This window comes from Geotrypetes seraphini, chromosome 8 (assembly GCF_902459505.1).
Source record: "Geotrypetes seraphini chromosome 8, aGeoSer1.1, whole genome shotgun sequence".
In the NCBI taxonomy this organism is placed as follows: Eukaryota; Metazoa; Chordata; class Amphibia; order Gymnophiona; family Dermophiidae; genus Geotrypetes; species Geotrypetes seraphini.
In genome coordinates this window covers 17,087,502-17,109,795 of record NC_047091.1, presented here as the reverse complement: position 1 = coordinate 17,109,795, position 22,294 = coordinate 17,087,502, and the positions used below count along the sequence as shown (strand labels likewise).

Genomic DNA, 22,294 nt, shown 5'->3' with positions numbered 1-22,294 from the left:
AAAGAAGGATATAAAACTGCTGGAGAGGGTGCAGAGACGAGCAACAAAACTGGTGAAGGGTATGGAGAAACTGGAATACGAGGATAGACTTATAACACTAGGATTGTTCTCCCTTGAGAAAAGGAGACTGCGTGGGGATATGATCGAGACCTTCAAAATACTGAAAGGAATCGACAAAATAGAGCAGAGAAGATTATTTACATTGTCCAATTTGACACGGACTAGAGGACATGTAATGAAGCTAAGGGGGGACAGGTTCAGGACTAATGTCAGGAAGTTCTGCTTCACTCAGAGAGTGGTTGACACCTAGAATGCCCTCCCAGAGGAGATTATTGCAGAATCGACCGTCCTAAGCTTCAAGAGCAAACTAGATGCATATCTCCTTAAGAGAGGCATATAAAGATATGGTGGACTATAAATTACACCAGGTGTACACCTGGCAGGGCCTCCGCGTGTGCGGATCGCCGGACTTGATGGACCGAAGGTCTGATCCGGAGATGGCAGTTCTTATGAAAAAAAAAACAACAAAAAAAAAACTTTCTATAACTTGATATCAGCCGTACCCTATTCTTCTTTGCAGAACTGCTTCATTTACACAGTCATACGTTTCTTGCACAAACTGCTTATTTCAGATCCTGCCATAGCACCTCTCCTAGGTTCAAAGCAGGACACTGGGAAGGGGGGGTGGGGAACGGGAGGCAATCCTAAACTTTCATTTTGTTTCTCCTCATCCATTGCTTTTGTGTCTTAGATCCATTGTCTTGCTGAATAACACAACTAAGCTTCAATGCCCATAGGCACCATAAGAATTTTCCGGCACAGGGCAAAAATCATGGCTCCTTCAGTAGTGGCAAGTTTTCCAGGTCTTGAGGCATCAAAACATCCCTACACCATCACACTACCCCATCATTTTGACTATTTGTGATGATCTTACCGTGGAATACTGCATTTGCTTTATGCTAGACCAACTATGCCAGGTTATCCCAAACTTTCTACTTTTGGCTCAGCTTTGCATACACAATACCAATAGGAGAATGTATCATTTCTAATATGCTCGTGATCAAAATATGTTTGTCAACACATCAGCATATTGTTGTAATAAATTAACAACAAATAATAAATATTAAATAAATTATTGTGAAAAGTGCTGTGCCCTTTGTCTCCTGCAGGGTGGCGCCGTTAAGAGATCAGATATGGGACCATCATGCCACTTTTCAGTCCCATCAAACATTCACACTACATTGCTGCCTTTTTCAATAAAATTTAAATATAGTGGCATTCAATGGCGTACCTAGCATATGTGACACCCAAGGCCCATCACTTTTTGACATCCCCCCATCTATATCAAAAATATGATTTTTAGTAACAATCCACATATCGCACAACAAGAGTGTACCTAGGAAAAGGCAGCATCTTAAACACTGCAGTGAGCACTAGAACACCAACACATACATTGTAAAACTAAACAAGCCAGATCCCACACAGTCAATTGATCCTGCAGTCAATGCCAACTGAAAACTATGTCCTTTTCATACACACAGAACAGAGATACACCCTCGCCCAATATGGAATAATCACAAACTAAAAATAGAAATATGTAGACAAAAGTTAAACTGAACCGCCAAGAAACCAGACTCTGCATACAATGCAACACTACAACACCACAAAAATAGTGACACATGTCCCCTAATACTGTGAAAAATATAAAGACAGTAGATGTAAATTTGAAAAAACTGATACATAACAATCACCACTTTACAAATTAACAAATAAAAATAAAACAAATAATGAGAAATAAGAAAATACCATTTTATTGGACTAATCCATTTTTAAATTAGCTTTCAGAGGCCAAATCTTTAACAGTACAGTATACTGCTGTTATGCTATCCTGTCCTGAGGAAAGGGGTTTAGTCCAAAAATTGCCTTATTTTCATTTCCTATTTATAAACTTTATCAATACAGTTACAATACTACTTGATTCTAAGTAAAGCAACAAAAAAATCTTTCTACCTTTCGTCGTTTCTGCTTTAATCATCTTCATCTTCTTTCTATACAGCGTTTGTCCCCTTTCCCTTCCATGGAACATCTGCCCTCTCTTTGCCCCTTCCACCCAGCTTCTGCCCTCTCTCTACCCCTTCCATCTACTGTCCACCCTCTCTCTCTTCCATATGGCATCTTCCTCTTTCTATGTCCCTTCAATAAACTGTATATCCAGGGTCCCTTCTCTCCTTTGCACATGATTCATTTCAGCTTCTCCACCTTCTCCATTTTTCTTTCTCCACCCCCTCCCCTATGCTTTGGCATCTCTCTCTTTCTCTTCTCTTTTCCTTCCTTCCTTCCCACTCCACACCATGGTGTGGTATCTCTATCTCCTTCCCTTCCCTCCCCCAATGCCATGGCATCTCTTCCTCCCCCTCCATGGTCAGGTATCTCTTTCTTTTTTCCTTTCCCTCCCTCCCATGGACTTGGCATCTCTGGTTCCTCTCCCTTGTCTTCCTTCTCCCTTCTTCCCTCTCTCTCTCCCCAATTGGGTGCAGCAGCAGCATTTCTTTCACCCCTTCCCTGTGCAGCAGCAGCATTTCTCCCCCCCTTCTCTGTGCAGCAGCAGCAGCAGCATTTCTCTCCCCCTTCCCTGCGCAGCAGCAGCATTTCTCCCCCCTTGCCTGTGCAGCATTTCTTCCCCCCCCCCTTCCCTGTGCAGCAGCAACATCTCTTCCCTGTCCAGCATGTCTGGCCAATTCCCCTGTTCAAAGTCGTGGGTGTCTACACCTCACACGATCCGCGGCTGCGTTGGAAGCCTTCTCTCTGATGTCATGACGTCATGACATCAGAGGGAATGCTTCCAACGCAGCCGCGGATTGCGTGAGGAGCCGACGTCCACAGCTTTGAGCAGGGGAGCCGGCCAGAAGTGAAACTACCGCCGGAGGGAGCACAAGCTGGGATGGACACCACTGTTTACAGCAGGGATGCCCACACCTTTTGGGCTTGCGAGCTACTTTTAAAATGACCAAGTCAAAATGATCTACCAACAATAAAATTAAAAAAAAAATACAAAGCACACTGTATGCAGAGAAAATGTTAATTATCATTTATATTCAGGGTTTTTTTCAAAGAGGTCAAGGCAGATGACTCTATGCAATGTCACCTCAGTAACAATTATACAAAAATAGACAAATACTCCCGCCCTTTTTACTAAACCGCGATAGTGGTTTTTAGTGCAGGAAGCTGTGCTGAATGCCCCGCGCTGATCTCGACGCTCATAGGCTCCCTGTGCTAAAAACCGCTATTGCGGTTTAGTAAAAGGAGGCCATAATGCAAAATATAGACAGCAGATATAATCCTAGAGGACTAAATACAGGTCAGGAAAAATGCTCTTCTAACTTAATATATGAAAGTTTCTGGCAGTTAGCAGAAGGCCACAACTGACAAGTCATAACCAAGAGGTCATACAGAACAGTTGCAGTTAACTGTCATTTTTAATGGGTGGTAGATTAAAACTGAAAGCAAAAATGCACTACAGCTCAATTCAGTCAACCATAACCAGAACATCTTCCCCACCATTGATTATATTCATAGTACCAATGCTGACCAAGCACTTTGGCCACAAGCATCTTCTGCTTTGGTAACAGCTAGAGAATGACACGGGGACAAATTTTTCCCCATTCCTGTGAGTTCTTTTCCTGTCTCTGCCGCATTAACGTGGATAAGTATAAGGTGATGCATGTCGGTAACAAAAATCTTATACACGAATACAGGATGTTCGGTGCAGTACTCTGAGAGACCCCCCCAGGAAAGAGACAAGTCGATGAAGCTGTCTGCGCAATGTGCGGTGGTGGTGAAAAGGGCGAACAGAATGCTAGGAATGATTAAGAAGGGGATCACAAACAGATCGGAGAAGGTTATCATGCCGCTGTACCAGGCCATGGTACGCCCCCACCTGGAATACTGCGTCCAGCACTGGTCACCGTACATGAAGAAGGACAAAGTACTACTCGAAAGGGTCCAGAGAAGAGCGACTAAAATGGTTAAGAGGCTGGAGGAGTTGCCGTACAGTGAGAGATTGGAGAAACTGGGCCCCTTCTCCCTTGAAAAGAGGAGACTGAGAGGGGACATGATCGAAACATTCAAGATAATGAAGGGAATAGACTTTGTCGATAAAGACAGGTTGTTCACCCTCTCCAAGGTAGAGAGAACGAGAGGGCACTCTCTAAAGTTAAAAGGGGATAGATTCCGTACAAATGTAAGGAAGTTCTTCTTCACCCAGAGAGTGGTAGAAAACTGGAATGCTCTTCCGGAGGCTGTTATAGGGGAATACACCCTCCAGGGATTCGAAACAAAGTTGGACAAGTTCCTGCTGAACCAGAACATACGCAGGTAAGGCTAGTCTCAGGGCACTGGTCTTTGACCTAAGGGCCGCCGTGGGAGCGGACTGCTGGGCACGATGGACCACTGGTCTGACCCAGCAGCGGCAATTTTTATGTTCTTATTCCTGCAAGCTCCATCCTCATCTGTACACTCAAAATCTGTACACTTAAAATCAAAGTGTTCCAGGCTTGTGGAGTTAAGGCAGAGCTTACAGGAATGGGATAGCGACAAGTGACAAAACTCACGGGGATGGGACAGGAGCAAATCTGTCTCCATGTCACCCTCTAGTAATGGTACCTGGAACCCTTGTGCAGTTAAGGCAGAGCTTACAGGAGTGGGAAAGTAACAGTGACAAAACTCACGGAGATGGGACCGGGACAAATCTGTCCCCGTGCCACTCTAGTAACAGTAGCTGGAACCATGTCTTAAAGGAATCAAACCCAAAGCCTGTTGTCCTCGGTTTGTAGTACACACAGCCAGCCTGCTTTTCAAGATATTCTTGTACGTTAGATATCTGTGCATAATGTCATGCATATTCATTATCCCCTAGGTAGGAAAGTGATCCTCAAGCCACAGCCAGCACCTCCTGAAAATTCAGTTCAAAATTATTTTTATCAAAAGATAAAACCATATTTAATGTGTGCATTTACATACATACATAACTAATGAGTAGGGTTTCTTACAAAAGAGCTGCCTTATTGGGACAGACTGAAGGTCCATTAAGCTCAATATTCTATTTCCAAGATTAGCCAAACCAGATCATATGTACCTGACAAGTTCCCAAAGAGTAAAACAGATTTTATGCTGCTTATCCTATAAATAAGCAGTGGATTTTCCCAAGTCCATCTTAATGGCTTAGGACAGGGGTGTCAAACTCAATCACATAAGGGGCCGAAATCTAAAACATAGGCTAAGTTGCGGGCCAATTTTTTTATTAAGATACTTAGGTGTCCTTTTATTAAGGTGCGCTAAATGTGTACCTTAATAAAGACTTTTCTTCTCTCTTTTAGATCCTAGTTCACGCTTGCTGTCTAACACCAGCTCTGGTAGGATACACATTTCAAATCTGACATATTGTAATCACAAAACAGAAAATAAAATTATTTTTTCTACCTTTTGTTGTCTGGTCATTATTCAAATCATGTTGGTCCCAGGCTCTGGTTGTCTTCTGATAACTCGCTTGCCAGGGTCTCCTGCCCATTTGTCATTTTCTTCTTTCTTGGTGCTAACCATCCATCTTCCAACTCTGTCCTCCCCTTCTGTTTCCCTTCCCGTCCCCAGAGGTTTGGCATCTTTCTTTTTTTCGTCTCCATCCCCGCAGCTGCAGCGATGGACCCCACCATCCCCAGATCCACCATCTCTCCTTTTCTCAACTACCCTTTCATCCAGCATCTCTTCCTCCTTTCCCACCACCCCAGGGTCCACCATCTCCCCCTTTCTCTTCCCAACTACCCTCCTATCCAGTATCTCTATCCCCCCCCACACCATCCCTTGTGTCCAACTTCTCGCTCTTTCTGTTCCTTCCCTCCCTCCATCCCATTGTCCACCATCTCTGTCCCTCTCCTCTGTTTTAGACCCATTATTTCTTCCCCTCCCACCTTCAGTCCGGCATATGCACATCTTTTGGACCCCTCCTTTCCTCCCTCCATGTATTCGGATCGACTTATACCAAGAACCATATCCTTCTGGACTTTGTACATTGGTGACTATTAGAATTTCCTGTTCCTGACAGGCTACAAACAGCAAATGAAGCAAAGCGATGCTGTATTTGAGTGTTCCTACATTATGTGATGGATTGCCTTGGTAATAAGCACACCGGTGGGATGCCAAGTGATAATTTCATATGGGTATGACAACACGTTATGCTAATAACAGGATGAATCATAAAATTCATACATTTTTATTCCAGCTCTGCTCCAATACCACCTGCTCCTTGGAATTCAGCTTTTCTACATTCACTAAGTGGAACAGAAAAGCTAAGTATAAAAATAAATACAACAAAGACATTTTGTATTCCCAAAATCTATATTTATAAACTAGCATTTAAATTGTTTTTTATAGATTTACCCCTAACAAAAAGGAAAAAAAAAATATCCACATTTTCAATTCAACTGTACAATTCAGTTCAATAAATGAATCTTTGTTAGGTTCATTAGTGTCACAGCCACAGTCTCTTATAGCAAAATTAAAACCACCAGGAAATACTGTAGTGTTATAAAAATTAGATTTCATAAATATTTCCTTTTATTTAACAAGGATGACAGAGCAGCAGTAGTCTGCAGGATGCCTAGGGGCAGCCATCATTGAGATGTGTACACTAGGTCAGTCTGCCTTTCAGGACAGAGTTTGCTTAGTATAAAGCAGGGATTCTCCCAACCCAGTCCTCAGGATGCAGCTAAGTAGGGTTCCCAGATTTTACTATTGTAAAATCAGGACCCATGGCCATGCCCAGTTCCACCCAGCCCTGGCCCATTCCACCCCAGCCACGCCCCTCTCAACCTGTTCTCGTGCTCGGAGCCTCGTCAGGAGGGCTTCTGTGCATGGGCAGGTGTGACGTGATGGTGTCACGTTCATGCGCGTGATGTCACCGAGTTGCTTCCGTGCATGAGCAGATGCGGTCACGAGCTGGAAGCTTTTCAAAACCCGGAGAAAGTGCCGGGCTTTGAAAAGCCGTTCGGACATGTCCTCTAAAAAGAGGACATGTCTGGGTAAATCCAGATGTCTGGTAACCCTACACCTAAGCCAGTCAGGTTTTCAGGATACCCACAATCAATATGCACAGTGGTGTAGCTGGGGGGGGGGGGGGAGGGAAGCAGACTACCTCCTCATGCTTCGCTTATGCCCTTCTTTCCCCGCACTTTTAAAATCTTCACCAGCGCAAGCAACTACTCTAGCCTGCTGCTCGCGTCGGCCTGGCTCCCTCTGAAATCACTTCCAGGTCGTGGGGCCAGGAAGTGACATCAGAGATAAAGCCAATGCCAACGCGAACAGCAGGCCCAGAGAAGGTGCTCATGCTGGCAAAGATGTAAAGAGGTAACGGGGTGGGAAGGGGATGTGGAGGGAGCGGGGGCGGGGGAGGAGCGCAGGGGGCACCTCCCACTCTCACTACGCCACTGAATATGCATAAGATAAATCTGCATGTACTACCTCCAAATATGGTTACTGTGGATGGGCCATTTGGCCTTTATCTGCCATCATGTTTCTATGTTTCTATCTAATGCATATTCATTGTGGGTATCCTGAAAATCCGACAGGTTAGATGTATCCTGAGGATTGGGTTGAGAATCTCTGGCTTACGGTGAAAGGAGTAGATAATGGGCATGAGATTCCATAGGTGAGGTTCAGGCCCTGCGTAATGGCTAAGTCAGACCTCTGGGATGGGGGAGGAGGGTTCAGCCTTTGGTTTAAAACCAGTCTGAGAATATCTCAATACAAAAAGCTTTGGAAGAGGAGCTGAAAAGGCAGGCTAGGCTTTTCTATTCATCACCTTAAGTCACATAAAGTGCAATTCTATAATCTAAGAACCCGCAATGTATCCACCCCTTGTCCATGTGAACATATAGAATACTTGCACTTATACACACAAGTGTATCCCGCCCTCCCGAAAGTGCCAGCAGGGTGCCATAACAGCACACCTAACCTACATAGCCATAAATGGTTTGTTTTTTTCAATTTCAATCAAAACAGAATTTGAGGCCGAAACCAAAACTGGTCATTAGCATCTTGAATCAGTGTTACAGTCCAGCCTGCGAACAGCAGCAGCCCCCTCCACTCCACCTGAAAGCTGCCTCGGCCTACCTTCCAGTCGTAGGTAGTCTAGTGGTATGGGACAAGAACGATCGCCATCTCTGATGTCAAACTGGGTGCCATGACCTTCAGCGGCAGCCATTTTGACAACACATGCAGGAATGACTGTGGATCGCCCCTGCCCCAACTATGCTACTAGACCAGGGGGCCTACAGATGGATCCAGGATGAGGGCAGGGGAGGACGTGAGGGGTGCTCCTGTTAAGGAAGAGCTTCAGGACACAACACGAAGTTTCAGCTTCAGACGAAAATGCACCAACGTTTTTAGCCAAGACTAAACGTGGTCAAATTCAAATTTTAGGCCAGTTTTGGTGCTGAAATTAAAATCTGGTTCGTCTCTACCATAAACGCAAAAAGTCATAGACATAGGCGGAGCTCCCACTTGTGTGTGCAGCTTACAGAATACTCTAAGTTATGTGCATCCCAGCTGCATTTAAGGGTCATAACTGTGGATTTGTAAATTGTTAGACATGTTAGCCGCAGGACCCTTGAAAAAGAAGATATCTTCTTCCACCTCGATGCGGCCCATGAGATACTTGAATGTCTCGATCATGTCACCCCTCTCTCTGCGTTCCTCGAGTGAGTACAGCTGCAACTTATCCAGCCGTTCCTCGTACGGGAGATCCTTGAGTCCCGAGACCATCCGGGTGGCCATTCTCTGGACCGACTTCAGTCTCAGCACATCCTTACGGTAATGCGGCCTCCAGAATTGCACACAGTATTCCAGGTGGGGCCTCACCATGGATCTATACAATGGCATAATGACTTCAGGCTTACAGCTGACGAAACTCCTGCATATGCAACCTATGATTTGCCTTGCCTTGGATGAAGCTTGCTCCACTTGACTGGCAGTCTTCATTCAAGGCAACGCAAATCATAGATTGCATACGCAGGAGTTTAGTCAGCCATAAGCCTGAAGTCATTATGCCATTGTATAGATCCATGGTGAGGCCCCACCTGGAATACTGTGTGCAATTCTGGAGGCCGCATTACCGTAAGGATGTGCTGAGACTGGAGTCGGTCCAGAGAATGGCCACCCGGATGGTCTCGGGACTCAAGGATCTCTCGTACGAGGAACGGTACGAGGAACGGCTGGATAAGTTGCAGCTGTACTCACTCGAGGAACGCAGAGAGAGGGGTGACATGATCGAGACATTCAAGTATCTCACGGGCCGCATCGAGGTGGAAGAAGATATCTTCTTTTTCAAGGGTCCCGCGGCAACAAGGGGGCATCTGTGGAAAATCAGGGGCGGGAAACTGCACGGGGACACCAGGAAATTCTTTTTCACTGAAAGGGTGGTTGATCGCTGGAATAGTCTTCCACTTCAGGTGACTGAGGCCAGCAGCGTGCCTGATTTTAAGGCCAAATGGGATAGACATGTGGGATCTATTCACAGAGAAAGGTAGGGGAGGGTCATTGGGGTGGGCAGACTAGATGGGCCGTAGCCCTTATTTGCCGTCTATTTCTATGTTTCTAAATGGGGTTATGCTAGTATTCTATACAGAACCTGAACACCTAGACTCCTACCTCATGATACCTAAATGAAGGTGCCCAATTTAGAATTGTCCCCATAGTGACCTTAGGCTGTGGGGAGTGAGGAAAGGAAAGGAGAGAGAGAGAGAGAGAGAGGGAATGTGTGTGTGAATGAAAAAAAGAATAACATGAAGGCACCTATATTATAAGCAGTGTCTGTATACAAGTTTTACCCTGATTTTGGATGCCATAACTTAAAAAAAAAAAAAAAAAGTCAAATGGCAAGTGGGAACATCTGTGGCTACAGAAAACCATAGAACCATGGGCTAAGTCTCTTTTCCTGTACCCTAAAGTGTGTTTTCTCCTCATCAATTGGAAGCACTGTGAATCAGGACTGTACAGTTCACCATGGGCCTCTTGGATTGCTACATTTCTAATATTCTCCAACAGAGAAAAACAAAGCACAGAACATTCTTTGCAAATTTACAGAAAGGTGAACGGCAAAATTGAAAAAGAAGGTGGACCTGAAGGAAGCAGTAGAAAGAACTTAACAATCTGCAGAAAAACTGGGAATTTAGCCCAACACATGGAACAACTAACATCCGAGATAGGCAGGAGTGGCTAGTGTTACTTTATGAAACAATGAGCTTTCATATGGGAATTATTGAGAACAGCAAGCGGAGTGCTTAAAATCACTACGCCAAAAAAACAAAACAAAAACAAAAAAGCAAACAAATCTCTGCTGCAACAAAAGTTGGTTGGTCAATCATATCTTGGCTCTAATATTTTCTGACCATGAGAAAACTATACACCTAGTTACAAATAACAAATCACTTGACTATTAAGACTTTTGGAAGCATGGGGGATGGGGAGGGGGAGAGGGAGTCCAGCTTCATGTCTGTGCTGATCTTATTGTAAGTGAACAATGCATGCTGGAAGAGGTCATCGTTCCCTCTTGTCATTTCTGTCACTTTCTGATCTGTCTACAGCATCTCTTTACTGATAACCTCAAGGTTAGAGGGATTTCCTTAACCTTTAAACCAGTGTATCACAAACTTTGCACCTCCTGAGATTTCAGGTGTGCCGAGGCACATTGGGGAGGAGGCGGCACCGGTGCCGGCTGAATGCCTATAGGACGTGCTTATCGCGGCAACAGGCACGTCCTTATAGGCAATCGGCTGGCACCAGCGCTTCGTCTGCTCTCTGGCCCTCTTCCCTGCTGGCACACCCCCCCCCCCTCCCCTCACTGGCATCTCAGGACTCGTCTGGAGGGCCTCTGCGCGAATGTCGATGTGATGACGTTGCGCATGCGTGTGATGCCATCACAGCGACGTCCGCGCCCTTCCGGATGCCGTGAGGCATGGTCACTACGTTTAGTGTGCCGAGGCTCGAGAAAGTTTGCAGGACACTGCTTTAAATCCTAAAGCTGTATGCTTCACTCTACTGAAGTGACGCACAAATTGCCCTTCTCAGCTGGGTCATAGGAGGCAGCATATGCAAATACAGAAGGCCACTATCTCACTATTACTGCAGGGCACCCGAGTCCCAAGCCGCCTAGTGTTCAGCGTTATATCTACTGCACAAGACCGTAAGTCAGATTAATTAACCAGAGGAGGAGTCTGTATGAAGAGAGAGTGGGAAATTCTCTTTAAGAACATGATATATTTGACAAAGATACCAACAATAGGAGCTGGACTACAACAGAACAAATTACATGGAACAGTGATACACGGGACTGCAATACTGGGAGCCACCTGGGGCTGTGCTGTGCATAGAAGGGTGGAATCTGAGATCAGCATGTCTGATCAATCACTGCACTATTAAACAAGGAGCAGAATAAAGTCGCAGCCATCATCTACTGCCATAGTAGGAGAAGAATTAGGTGAGGAAAGATCTTAGCAAGGTTTGCTGGAGGCGAAGAATGGGTAGAGAGAGAGAGCTGCCCACTCATCCAGTAATGCCACCCCCAGATCTTCACCGGCTAATCTCCCAAGTGTACAGCTGACCACTACCCACAATGTTGTCCAACGTTACTAGCTGCTAAGAGGCTAGAAGACACATATACACGCCAAAAATCCTACAGCTTTTACACACACACACAAGCTACTGTTCTTCACCTTTCAATGCTCGCTTGCTGCTGGTATGACATACAGTTATCACACCTTAATCCCAGCAGTAACCTGAAGATTGAATACAGTAAAACACATTAAAATTTCCAGTGTCAGTTTACATAGTGTTTCCTCAATATTGTATAAAACTTCAGTTTCAATCACAAATTTTAGTCACATAAAAAAAAAACAACAACAAAGAAACAAAAAAACAGCAAGGACACGAAAGCGCCTCAGTAGTATGGGTTGAAGTAAAAGGTGGTCGCAGCCCTGTGAAGAAGACGGCAACATTACAGCTAAAAATCCAGTCTAGGTCGCCACCAGCTGGACAAAGTTTGGCAAGCAATCACAGCAAAGGGCCTGGGAGTCAGGGCCATCAAACACTTCCTCCATCTCTGAGGTTTCAGGTCTCTTGTGCTCTTCAAATCTCAAGTCATGATTAATTCTTCAGCGGGACTTGGAAAATTGGTGGACACAGGAATAACCCCCCCCAAGCCCTCAAAGGGAAGGCTACATTCCAGCGGTTAATAGGAGGCAGCCCTGTGCCCGGAGAGCCTGTAGCGTTTGCTTCTTTTGTGGTCGGGGTCTCTCTGGTTTTAGCACTCTCATCTCATTCTGTTGTGCCTCATAAGTGGTACGATGTTGGACGAAGGTCCTGCTTTTCCCAGGAATGGATGTTTCAGCAACTCTGTGGCTGTAGCTCTTTGGCCTGGATCTCTCACCAACATTCGATCGAGGAACCCTTTTAACATTGGGGAAACCTGTAAACAAAGAAGTTGAATTTCGTAAGTGTGCCTCAAAGAGCTTTCAAAGAAGAGACACTAACTTTTTGGGTACTAATTTGTTCTAAACCTCATGTGGATCAGTTTCTGTAGGGACTTTTTTGATGGCAAGAGCAAAAACTTGTTCTATCCTTTTTTTTCCACTCTAAACTAAACTAAACCTTAAGTTTGTATACCGCATCATCTCCATAAAGATAGAGCTCGACATGGTTTACAGGTAATTCAATAAATGAGGGAAGGACATAATAAGAAATTAGAGGTTATGAAGAGGATCGCTAGCTTTACATTTTAAATAGATAGCTTTACATTTTGAAGAAAAGCCAGGTTTACAGATGCTTTCGGAATAATTGGAATGAGCCTAGGTTCCGCAGCGGGGCAGGGAGGTTATTCCAAAGCTCTATTGTTCAATTGTCAAAGTAAAACTAAAGGAAAACTTGGAATGCAATAATTACTATTGTTTACATTAAGGTGTAAAGGAAGCAGTAGATAATTCTCTCAAAAATAATATTTAGACTAGAATCTATATTTAAACCCCAATCAATCAACTTAACAACCAAACCAGCTCTATCCTGAGTTATTTCCAGAGCTGCTCTTAATTTGGTCACCAAGCCAGGAATGGAACCCAGGGTACTACCCAGTGGGCAAGATGGCATCAAAATGAGAGAAAAAGTTTGTCCTCTACCTTGTGTGCATTCTTAAGTTTTGGAGGTAGATTGTCCCGGATCATCTTCATTGCTTTTAAAGGGGGTTCATTGAAATAGGGCGGCTCTCCATCAACCATTTCTATAACCATCACACCAAGAGACCAGATATCAACCTGTAATGAAAGAAAGGTATTGGATCTGGATTTTAGATTTAAATTACTCAATATTCTAAACCCCAAATCAAGGCGAGTTATTTTTCAGGTACAGTAGGTTATTTTCATGAAGCTCTTAGATTGTAAGCTAACATGCAAGCAAAGCACGTGTTATATGTGATACCTCCTGCATGCTACATGCCAAGCTAAAGAGAGATGGAGACACTGGGGAGACACAGGCGGCAGCTCCGGGGAGAGGACGGGTACTTTCACATGTGAAACATCTGTGTGTTATGAGCAGGGTGGATAAACATCAATGGTAAAAAAAAAAAAAAAAGATTTTTAAAAAAAATTTTAATTGGATTTTTTTAAATAAAATGTTTGTTTTTTTTAGGAAAATCTAGCTAAAGATAGTTTTCTATTTAAGATATATTATAGTTCAAAAGTTATTCGACATGAAATAAGAATTAGTTTTTATTTATGTAACATAAGGCTGTATATTCATGCAATTTTAAATTTTCTGGTAAATGAATTCCATTAATCCATTCATAATGTCACAGACTTGATTTAAATCAATTTAATTTAAATCATATTCACCCTGGTTTTATTGTTTTTGGGTTTAAAAAAAAATAAACTTCCACACCTAATTTGTGCACATTATATATGAGGGTACATTATTTGCACGAACATATGGCAAGTACCACAAGCTCCATTACTCTCAGTGGGGCCTATTTAATAATTATGGGGGAGGCGATTCTATAACTAATTAAGCACCTCTATTTAGATGCCCTGAGGACATGTGACGAAAGCCTCGTCTTAATAGCATCTGGCCTCCCAGATTCCATTAGAGAATACTAGGGCATCGTTGCATCTTACGTGCCCCCAGTTATACCAGCCAAAGACCTGGTGTAACAGCCACATGTGCCTTACAGTATTGTGTCAGTTATGCACATAAGTGGGAGCCCAACTTATGCATATGCCCTCTTAGATTTGCACGCCCCCTTACAGAATACAGTACTCCCCCGATATTCACAGGGATTCTGTTCCTGGAACCCCCGCAAATCTCGAAAAACCACAAATACGTTTTTTAGCGGGGGGAGTCGGGAGAGGGCAGCTGGAGAGGCAGGAGAGAGCTGCCAGAGCGTCGGCGAGTGAAGGAAATCAATCGCGGTATGCTCCGACCGCCTCTTCCTGTACTAAAGTCGGGCCTCACCAATCAGGAGCTGCTTTGACACGCAGCTCCTGATTGGTGAGGCCTGAGTTTAGTGCAGAAAGAGGCGGTCGGAGCATACCGCGAGTGATTTCCTTCCCTCGCCGGCGCTCCAGCTGCTTTTTCCTGCTGTCCTCTCCTGCCCGATCATTCGCGGTCAGAAAATACCCCGAATGACTGGGACCGCGAATCGCCGACTGTGAATGACCAGGGGAGCACTGTAATGCTTAGCCACTTTGCTGCACACACTTACCAACAAAAGCACCAGTATTCTGTAGATTTAAGCACACAAGTGGCATGTAAATGCGGGTGCCAGTTCTAGAAGTCATTCATGTGCTTAATTGGTCACTATGCATTATTAAATGAGGTTCTGTTTAACATCCCTATTGTGGGGTCTTCTAGAAGTAGGGAGATCCTGGATTCTCTTCAAGGAGAATTGTTCCAGCAGTTAGTTATGGAATGAGATGCTTTTGAGGCCACAGTGTTTGTTCCTTCAGATGGGAAATCACTTTCTGACGTTAAGTAACTGTTCTATGATGCCTACCAATGTTTGCCTTGAGGGCATATCAGTTTTTTCAGATGCAGTAAAGATATGTTTCACCTAGTATCACAGCATCCCAATGACCTGTGGCGACCTCTTTTAAAGATACACATTCCGCCACCCCTTGACCTGTCCTCTCCATCCCACTTGGGTCATACTACTGCCTCTCCCAACCTGGAGTGGTTTCCCTTGTTTAGCCTCTCACTTGCCTCATCCTTGGCTTTTATTTTACTGCTCAAGCCCTATGAAGTTACTGAAGCGGAAGAAATCTTACCTCTGGCCCATATGGTAATCGAGAAATGAGTTCAGGAGCCATCCAATAGGGAGTCCCAACCAAAGATTTCCGCCGTGGAACCTCTTTATTCACTTGTGCACAAAATCCAAAGTCTGAGAGCTTTACCTGGGTAAGCAGAATGAGAGGCGGATAAGCACACAGATTGCAGAGGCCCAGAAGGGTCTTTAAGAGTGACAGACAAGAAAACCAGGAGAAACCTCCACAATCCAGACAAAAATACACAAACCGAAGTGGAGATTTTGAAATGTTGGTGTGCAACTTTATTTTTCAATCATGTAAAACTGTGCGGTGGCTCGACAAGCAAATGTTTCGGCCAATACGGCCTGCCTCAGGAGCCTTATTCTTTATGTAAATATGTTTGGGTAGTGTGGCTGAAAATAACTTGGCAATCTCAAATAAGGTTCTCTTTAAGATAGTGGTCCAAATGGAATATTCAAGAGAGGCAGACCGTATTGGCCAAAACACGTGCGTGTCGAGCCACCGCACAGTTTTACGTGATTGAAGAATAAAGTTGCACACCAACATTTCAAAATCTCCACTGTGGTTTGTGTATCTAGAAAAGTGAAACACTTGTAGTCATAGTAACATAGTAGATGACGGCAGATAAAGACCCGAATGGTCCATCCAGTCTGCCCAACCTGATTCAATTTAAAATTTTTTTTTTTTTTTTTTTCTTCTTAGCTATTTCTGGGCGAGAATCCAAAGCTTTACCCGGTACTGTGCTTGGGTTCCAACTGCCGAAATCTCTGTTAAGACTTACTCCAGCCCATCTACACCCTCCCAGCCATTGAAGCCCTCCCCTGCCCATCCTCCACCAAACGGCCATACACAGACACAGACCGTGCAAGTCTGCCCAGTAACTGGCCTAGTTCAATTTTTAATATTATTTTCTGATTCTAAATCTTCTGTGTTCATCCCACGCTTCTTTGAACTCAGTCACAGTTTTACTCTCCACCACCTCTCTCGGGAGCGCATTCCAGGCATCCACCACCCTCTCCGTAAAGTAGAATTTCCTAACATTGCCCCTGAATCTACCACCCCTCAACCTCAAATTATGTCCTCTGGTTTTACCATTTTCCTTTCTCTGGAAAAGATTTTGTTCTACGTTAATACCCTTTAAGTATTTGAACGTCTGAATCATATCTCCCCTGTCTCTCCTTTCCTCTAGGGTATACATATTCAGGGCTTCCAGTCTCTCCTCATATGTCTTCTGGTGCAAGCCTCCTATCATTTTCGTCGCCCTCCTCTGGACCGCCTCAAGTCTTCTTACATCTTTCGCCAGATACGGTCTCCAAAACTGAACACAATACTCCAAGTCTTGGATAAAACTTGCTATTCAGCCATGGGGAAGTTACATGCCTCTCCCCCCATCCCCCTCAGAGAGCGATGAGACACTCAAAATGCTACCAACATAAAAAAGGAGAGGTAGGGGAGACAGCAAAGGAAGTATTTTACATCTTAAATCATCAGAAATTAAGAACAAAAAGATCAAATGCGTAAAAAATGAACATCCTCTATAATAAAATCCTAAGCATGCATGCGCACTTAGGATGGCGTGTTCCCTGACAGCATGCTGTGTCCCTCCGTGCCGAATTCCATTTTCGAACACGGAGGCAGGGAACACGCCGGCGACTCCCCCCTTCTGCCCTCACTCACCAACCGCTGCCGCCGCTGCTCCTCTTCAAAGCAGCCTGCTGAGGTTCGCGGCCGGCTGTATCGAACCTCGCAGGCCACTCTGCACCTCCGTAGCATGTTCCCTCTGACGCACGGGATAGAGTCAGAAGGAACGTGCTACTGACGTGCAGAGCAGCCTGCGAGGTTTGCTACAGCCGGCCGTGAACCTCAGCAGGCTACTTTGAAGAGGAGGGCAGACGCGAACAGATCAGGAAGTCGGATGCTGGACAGGGGGAGCAGGTAAGGGGTGCTGCTGGACAGGGGGGGAGGTAACAGGAGGGAGGTCTATTGCTGGATAGGGGGAGCAGGGAAGAGGTGCTACTGCTGGACAGGGGGAGCAGGCAAGGGGTGGTGGTGGACAGCTGAGGAAAGAGAGAGACAGAAAGAAAGAAAGACAGACAGAAAGCAGCCAAGGAGAGAGACAGAGAAAGAAAGACAGACACACACATCTATTCTAGCACCCGTTAATGTGACGGGCTTAAAGACTAGTAAGAACATGGTCCATCTAGCCCAATATCCCGTCTTCATGGAGGCCAATCCAAGTCACAAATACCTGGCAAAAATCCAGATAGTAGCAGTAGTCCATGCTACCATCCCATAATTGTCTTAACAGCAGACTATGGACTTTTCCTCCAGGAATTTGTCTAAACCTTTTCTAAAACCAGCTACATTAGACATATTTGCATAACTGAACATACTCGGCAAAACATACAGAATGAATCTAAAATACAATCCCAGTAAAGCTAACAGGTTTAAAAACTTCTTAAGACAAGCAAGTGAGCATTAGCAATGCAGCATGAAAGTGCCAAGAGCTTTCAGAAACCTGTGAGTTGTTCAATACCAGATTCCTGTTTTCATGCCCTTATTCACTGCAAAGAAAGCATGACACACTTACGGGCAACACATCTGCAATTCATAACTATCCTATGTTAGAAAGGAAAACCCCCCAAAATGGCATCATAACTACACATCCTTCCAATACCACAAAACTCTGTATTAGAGAGAATCATTTCCCCTTTCTATCCTTCTACTAATCATAGACTGGCTCTCCAACTTTCAAACAAAACATTTTATAACTAATCTTTAAGCCCATTACATTAACGGGTGCTAGAATAGATGTGTGTGTCTGTCTTTCTTTCTCTCTCTCTCTCCCCTTGGCCGCTGTCTGTCTGTCTTTCTTTCTGTCTTTCTCTTTCCTCGCCTATCCACCACCACCCCTTGCCTGCTCCCCCTGTCCAGCAGTAGCCCTTCTCCCTTCCTTTTACTTCCCCACTGTCCAGCAGCACCCCTTCCCTGCTCCCCCGTGTCCAGCAGCATTCCTTCCCTGCTCCCCTTGTCCAGCAGCAGCCCTTCTCCCTTCGTTTAACCTGGCCCCCTGCCTGCTAGTATTTCTCTGTTGCGCCATGCCTGCCTGTCTCTCCGTGGCCCCCTTCTGTTCCCCCCTCCCAGAGCAATGCATGATTGCTGTCTGCCCCCCAGCACACCCCTCCCCCCAAAGCAGCCCCCTTTCCCTCTCCCTCTCCACTTCTTACCAGCACGGGATACCTCACAGCATCTGCACGACACCCTCCTGCCATTGTAGAGACAAACTGTCGCTCAATCCGCGCCCCAAGCCACCCCATGCGCCGCAAATGGAATTCAGCACGGAGCCACAAATCACGGCAGCAGGGATCACGGAATCGTAAGTGCGCATGCGCAGGTAAGGGTTTTTATTATAGATGACAAGGGAAGTGCATTATCAGTGCGTCAGTTACATACTGAACTTGTTTCACCTATATCACTCATCCTATCTGCACAGATTCTTGCTCTCTGAGCTTACCCTGCCATCATGGGTCAGCAGAATTGAATCACTCTTAATATCTCGATGAATGACACCCTGGGCATGAAGGACGGCCAGCGCCTTCAGGACAGAGAGACACACAGCAGCTATCTGTTCTTCATTCATCCTGGGAGAGAAATTAAAGGGAGGAGGAAGAACAAAGTGAGTTAAGCCAGTCTGATCATCTCACAGGGATCAAAGGGATAGAAAGAGAACTTGTGATCAGTGAGAGAAACGTAAGGAGTTTGCAACTACAGCACAAAGGGACTGATACACAAAGGCTCATGGCAGAGCTTTGCACAGATGCCTGAGCACAAGGCTCTACTGCACACATAATACTACAAAATGCAGTAAGTTAATTATTCAGCAGAATCTCAGTGACCAGTATTCAACTAACTGCACTCTCAACTGGCAAAAAAAAAAAAATTGCTTCCCATGCTCCTTAGACAACCTCCAAAAGTCATACTCCTGACCCAATAACCCCCCTTCCTCCAACCCTCAAAGCATCTGTGGCAGCCACAAATCTCCCCAAAGCAGAAGACAGTTGATCCTGACACCTCCCCCCATTCCCTCACCCGAAGCAGTAGCAGCAGCAGCTGGTGAGCAGAAGCAGTGCCAGTAGGGTCTTTCCTTTGCCGTGTCACTAAAGATGCAGCAGAGGAAAAGTCCTGCTGGGGCTGGGCAGAAGCAGCCTGTTTGCGGCGCTGTCTCTGCTCACAGTTTGCTGCTACTGCTTCGGTTAAATGAGGGGAGGTGGGTTGTCAGGATCAGCTCTGCTGCTTCGGGTGAGGGAGGGAGGGAGTAGGGGAGGGGGTTGTCAGGACTGGCTCTGCAGCTTCAGGTAAGTGAGGGAGAGAGGAGGGTTGATTGTCAGGACCAGCTGCTTAATGCTTCAAGGGCTGGAAAGAGGAAAGGTGTTGTCAGGATCGACTGCCATGGATGCTGGACCCATAAGTATGGGAAGGGACATGGATAATGGACCTGCAGGGTGAAGGGCGAGGGAGATGGATGGATGCTGGACCCATGTGGGGGGAGAGAAAGTGACCCAGAAAGAAGGGAAGAGCAGATGCTGGACCTACAAGTGGGGCTGGGGAGATGATAGAGTGAGGTGGGAAGGGAGATAAAAATATTTCTACAGTAACTCTCAAGCAACCAGAAACCACAGTTATCCGGCATCCACCAATCCTCATGGGTGCCACATAACTGAGAGTCTACTGTACACAGGTTTTATGCACGGAAACCCATAGGGGCAATATTTCACATTCAGCGCAGCTTCTTGTGCACATGTCCAAACCAATGCCGAAAATGGTAGCACACATCAGTGCCTGCTGTTCTGCTCCTAAATATGAGCCTTGCAAAAACTGTTTGCACTTGAAATTTTTGAGAGGCTCATGTTCAGGGACATAAGAACTAGAGAATGACACGGTGGCGGTTTACCCGCGGCCACCGCATTTTAGCCGCGGGTCACCGCCGAAAACGGGGAAGAAAACTAGCAGTCGCTGCGGCGACGGGGACAAGGCCATTCACCGCCCGCGGGGCGGTAAATGGGTCTTGTCCCCGCAGTGAGGCATGAAGGATCGCGCGGTCCCCGCAGCTCACACCCGCCTGCCCAATCGATTCTAGTGTTTAGCCAGCTCTCTCCCTTCTCCTCACCTTAGTTTGTAGATTTTCTTTTTCGGCGACCCGCACGCTATCAAAGAGCCGCTGCTGTTCAGTTTCGATCTTCTGCTCTGACGCAACCGGAAACAGGAAGTTGCAGCAGAGCAGAAGATTGAACACTGAGCAGCCGCGCGTGTGCGGCTCTTTGGGAAAGCGTGCAGGTCGCTGAAAAAGAAAGCCTGCAAATTAAGGTGAGGAGAAGGGAGAGAGCTGGCTAAACACTAGGATCGATTGGGCAGGCAGGTGGGGGCTGCGAGGACCGTGCGATCACCCGTGTTCCCGGCTCAGACTGTAAGGAGGGAGTGAAAGGGAAAAGGATTCTGGGCCAAGGTGATGAAAACGGAAAGAAAAACCCACAGCAGGAAAGAAAGGGAAGGACAGGCAGGTGAGCCAGATGCTAGAAGCAGGGGGGGGGGGAGGGAAGAAAGAGGGAAAAAAGCTAGATGGGGTTGAAAAGAAGAGACACACTGGTATGGAAGAGGAAGATAGGGGAAATCTGGACACAGGAAGGTAACAGAAAGAGGGGAAATTATGTGCATGGGGCATAGGGACAGAGACAAAAAGGGGACATGCCATGGGGATGGTATATGGACACAGGGGGGGGCAATGGCAGATACATAGGGGAGATATTAGAAAAGTATATAAAATCGTACCCGTTTGAGGCTTTTATGTATGCAGCGATGACGGTGACGGGGCGGTGAATGGGGTTGCAGTGGCGGTGACGGGGCGGTGAATGGGGTGGCAGTGGCGGTGACGGGGCGGTGAAGGGAATGGCGGTGACGGGGCGGTGCAGAGGATGGTGAGACGGGGACGGGGCGGTGACGGGACCAATTTTTTCACCGTGTCATTCTCTAATAAGAACAGCACCAATATGTGCTTTCTCTTTTGGTTTTGTTACTTAACATCTGCCTTTAAAATTTGCATAGGCTTCCTTCCATTTCCAAAGCAAGACAAAACTAGCACTTAAATTTGAAAGACTGACAAAAAAAATCCACCATGCAAAAAAACTTCCAGACCGGATGAAAAAATTTCTCACATCGTGCACATGTCAAAAGTACGCAGCGTACTCTCTGCAAATGCATGAAATTACCCTAATTAGCTCAGAAGCATGCATTTTAATATAATCTATGGCTATATCTTTTTGTGTGAGCTAACACCATGTGCAGTTGTCTTCTCTGCATCGTTACACGTGTACAGCCTGCGGTGGCTTTCCGCATCGGCTTTTACCTGGTGTGTGTGACAATATCTGTCAAAGCTCCTCCTTCCAGGAATTCCATAACCACCCAGAGCTCGTCTCCTACCAGATAGCTATTGTACATCTCAACCACGTTCTCATGCTGGTAATCTCGCATGATCACAACCTGAAACAGACATATAAAATGAACCAAAACAAATTACATATCTGCCAGGTGGACCTTAGGCTCTTATCAATATTTTAAGCAAATTTTAGTACAACCGTGATCAGAAAATATATAAATGCATACACTGTGTCTACTTATCAAGTTAAACAAGTGGAGAAAACATGCTTTTAGAATTCTTTCCAACCCCTCTATGCATGCATGTGTGACTCAAAGGAAAGACAGGAGTGGGATGGCAGTACTCATTTTCACTCTAAGTAACTTCTATTTTTGCACATGCTGAACTGCTTCTACTACAGAAATGCACTGGGTCCTTTTTTTTTTGAGGGGGAGGACTTATTTTTCGTGTACTACACCAGTTTTTCTCCAAAGCCAAGTCTAATCTTATTTTATTAAAATTTTGAGAG

The 22,294-nt window shown here is 45.5% G+C and overlaps 1 protein-coding gene across 3 annotated transcripts in view; it reads right to left on the bottom strand.

Moving 5' to 3' along the window:
• The window catches only part of PAK4 (p21 (RAC1) activated kinase 4), a 165,350-nt gene that overhangs the window by 27,370 nt on the left and 115,686 nt on the right, over window positions 1-22,294 (bottom strand). For all 3 annotated transcript variants that reach the window (XM_033953589.1, XM_033953587.1, XM_033953588.1), the window contains exons 6-10: window positions 21,757-21,890; window positions 18,871-18,997; window positions 15,357-15,482; window positions 13,218-13,352; window positions 11,763-12,514 (exon numbers count right to left, since the gene is read on the bottom strand). In XM_033953589.1, coding sequence (XP_033809480.1) covers window positions 12,359-12,514; window positions 13,218-13,352; window positions 15,357-15,482; window positions 18,871-18,997; window positions 21,757-21,890 — 678 coding nt within the window. In that variant the 3' untranslated portion in view covers window positions 11,763-12,358. The remainder of the gene's footprint in view (window positions 1-11,762; window positions 12,515-13,217; window positions 13,353-15,356; window positions 15,483-18,870; window positions 18,998-21,756; window positions 21,891-22,294) is intronic.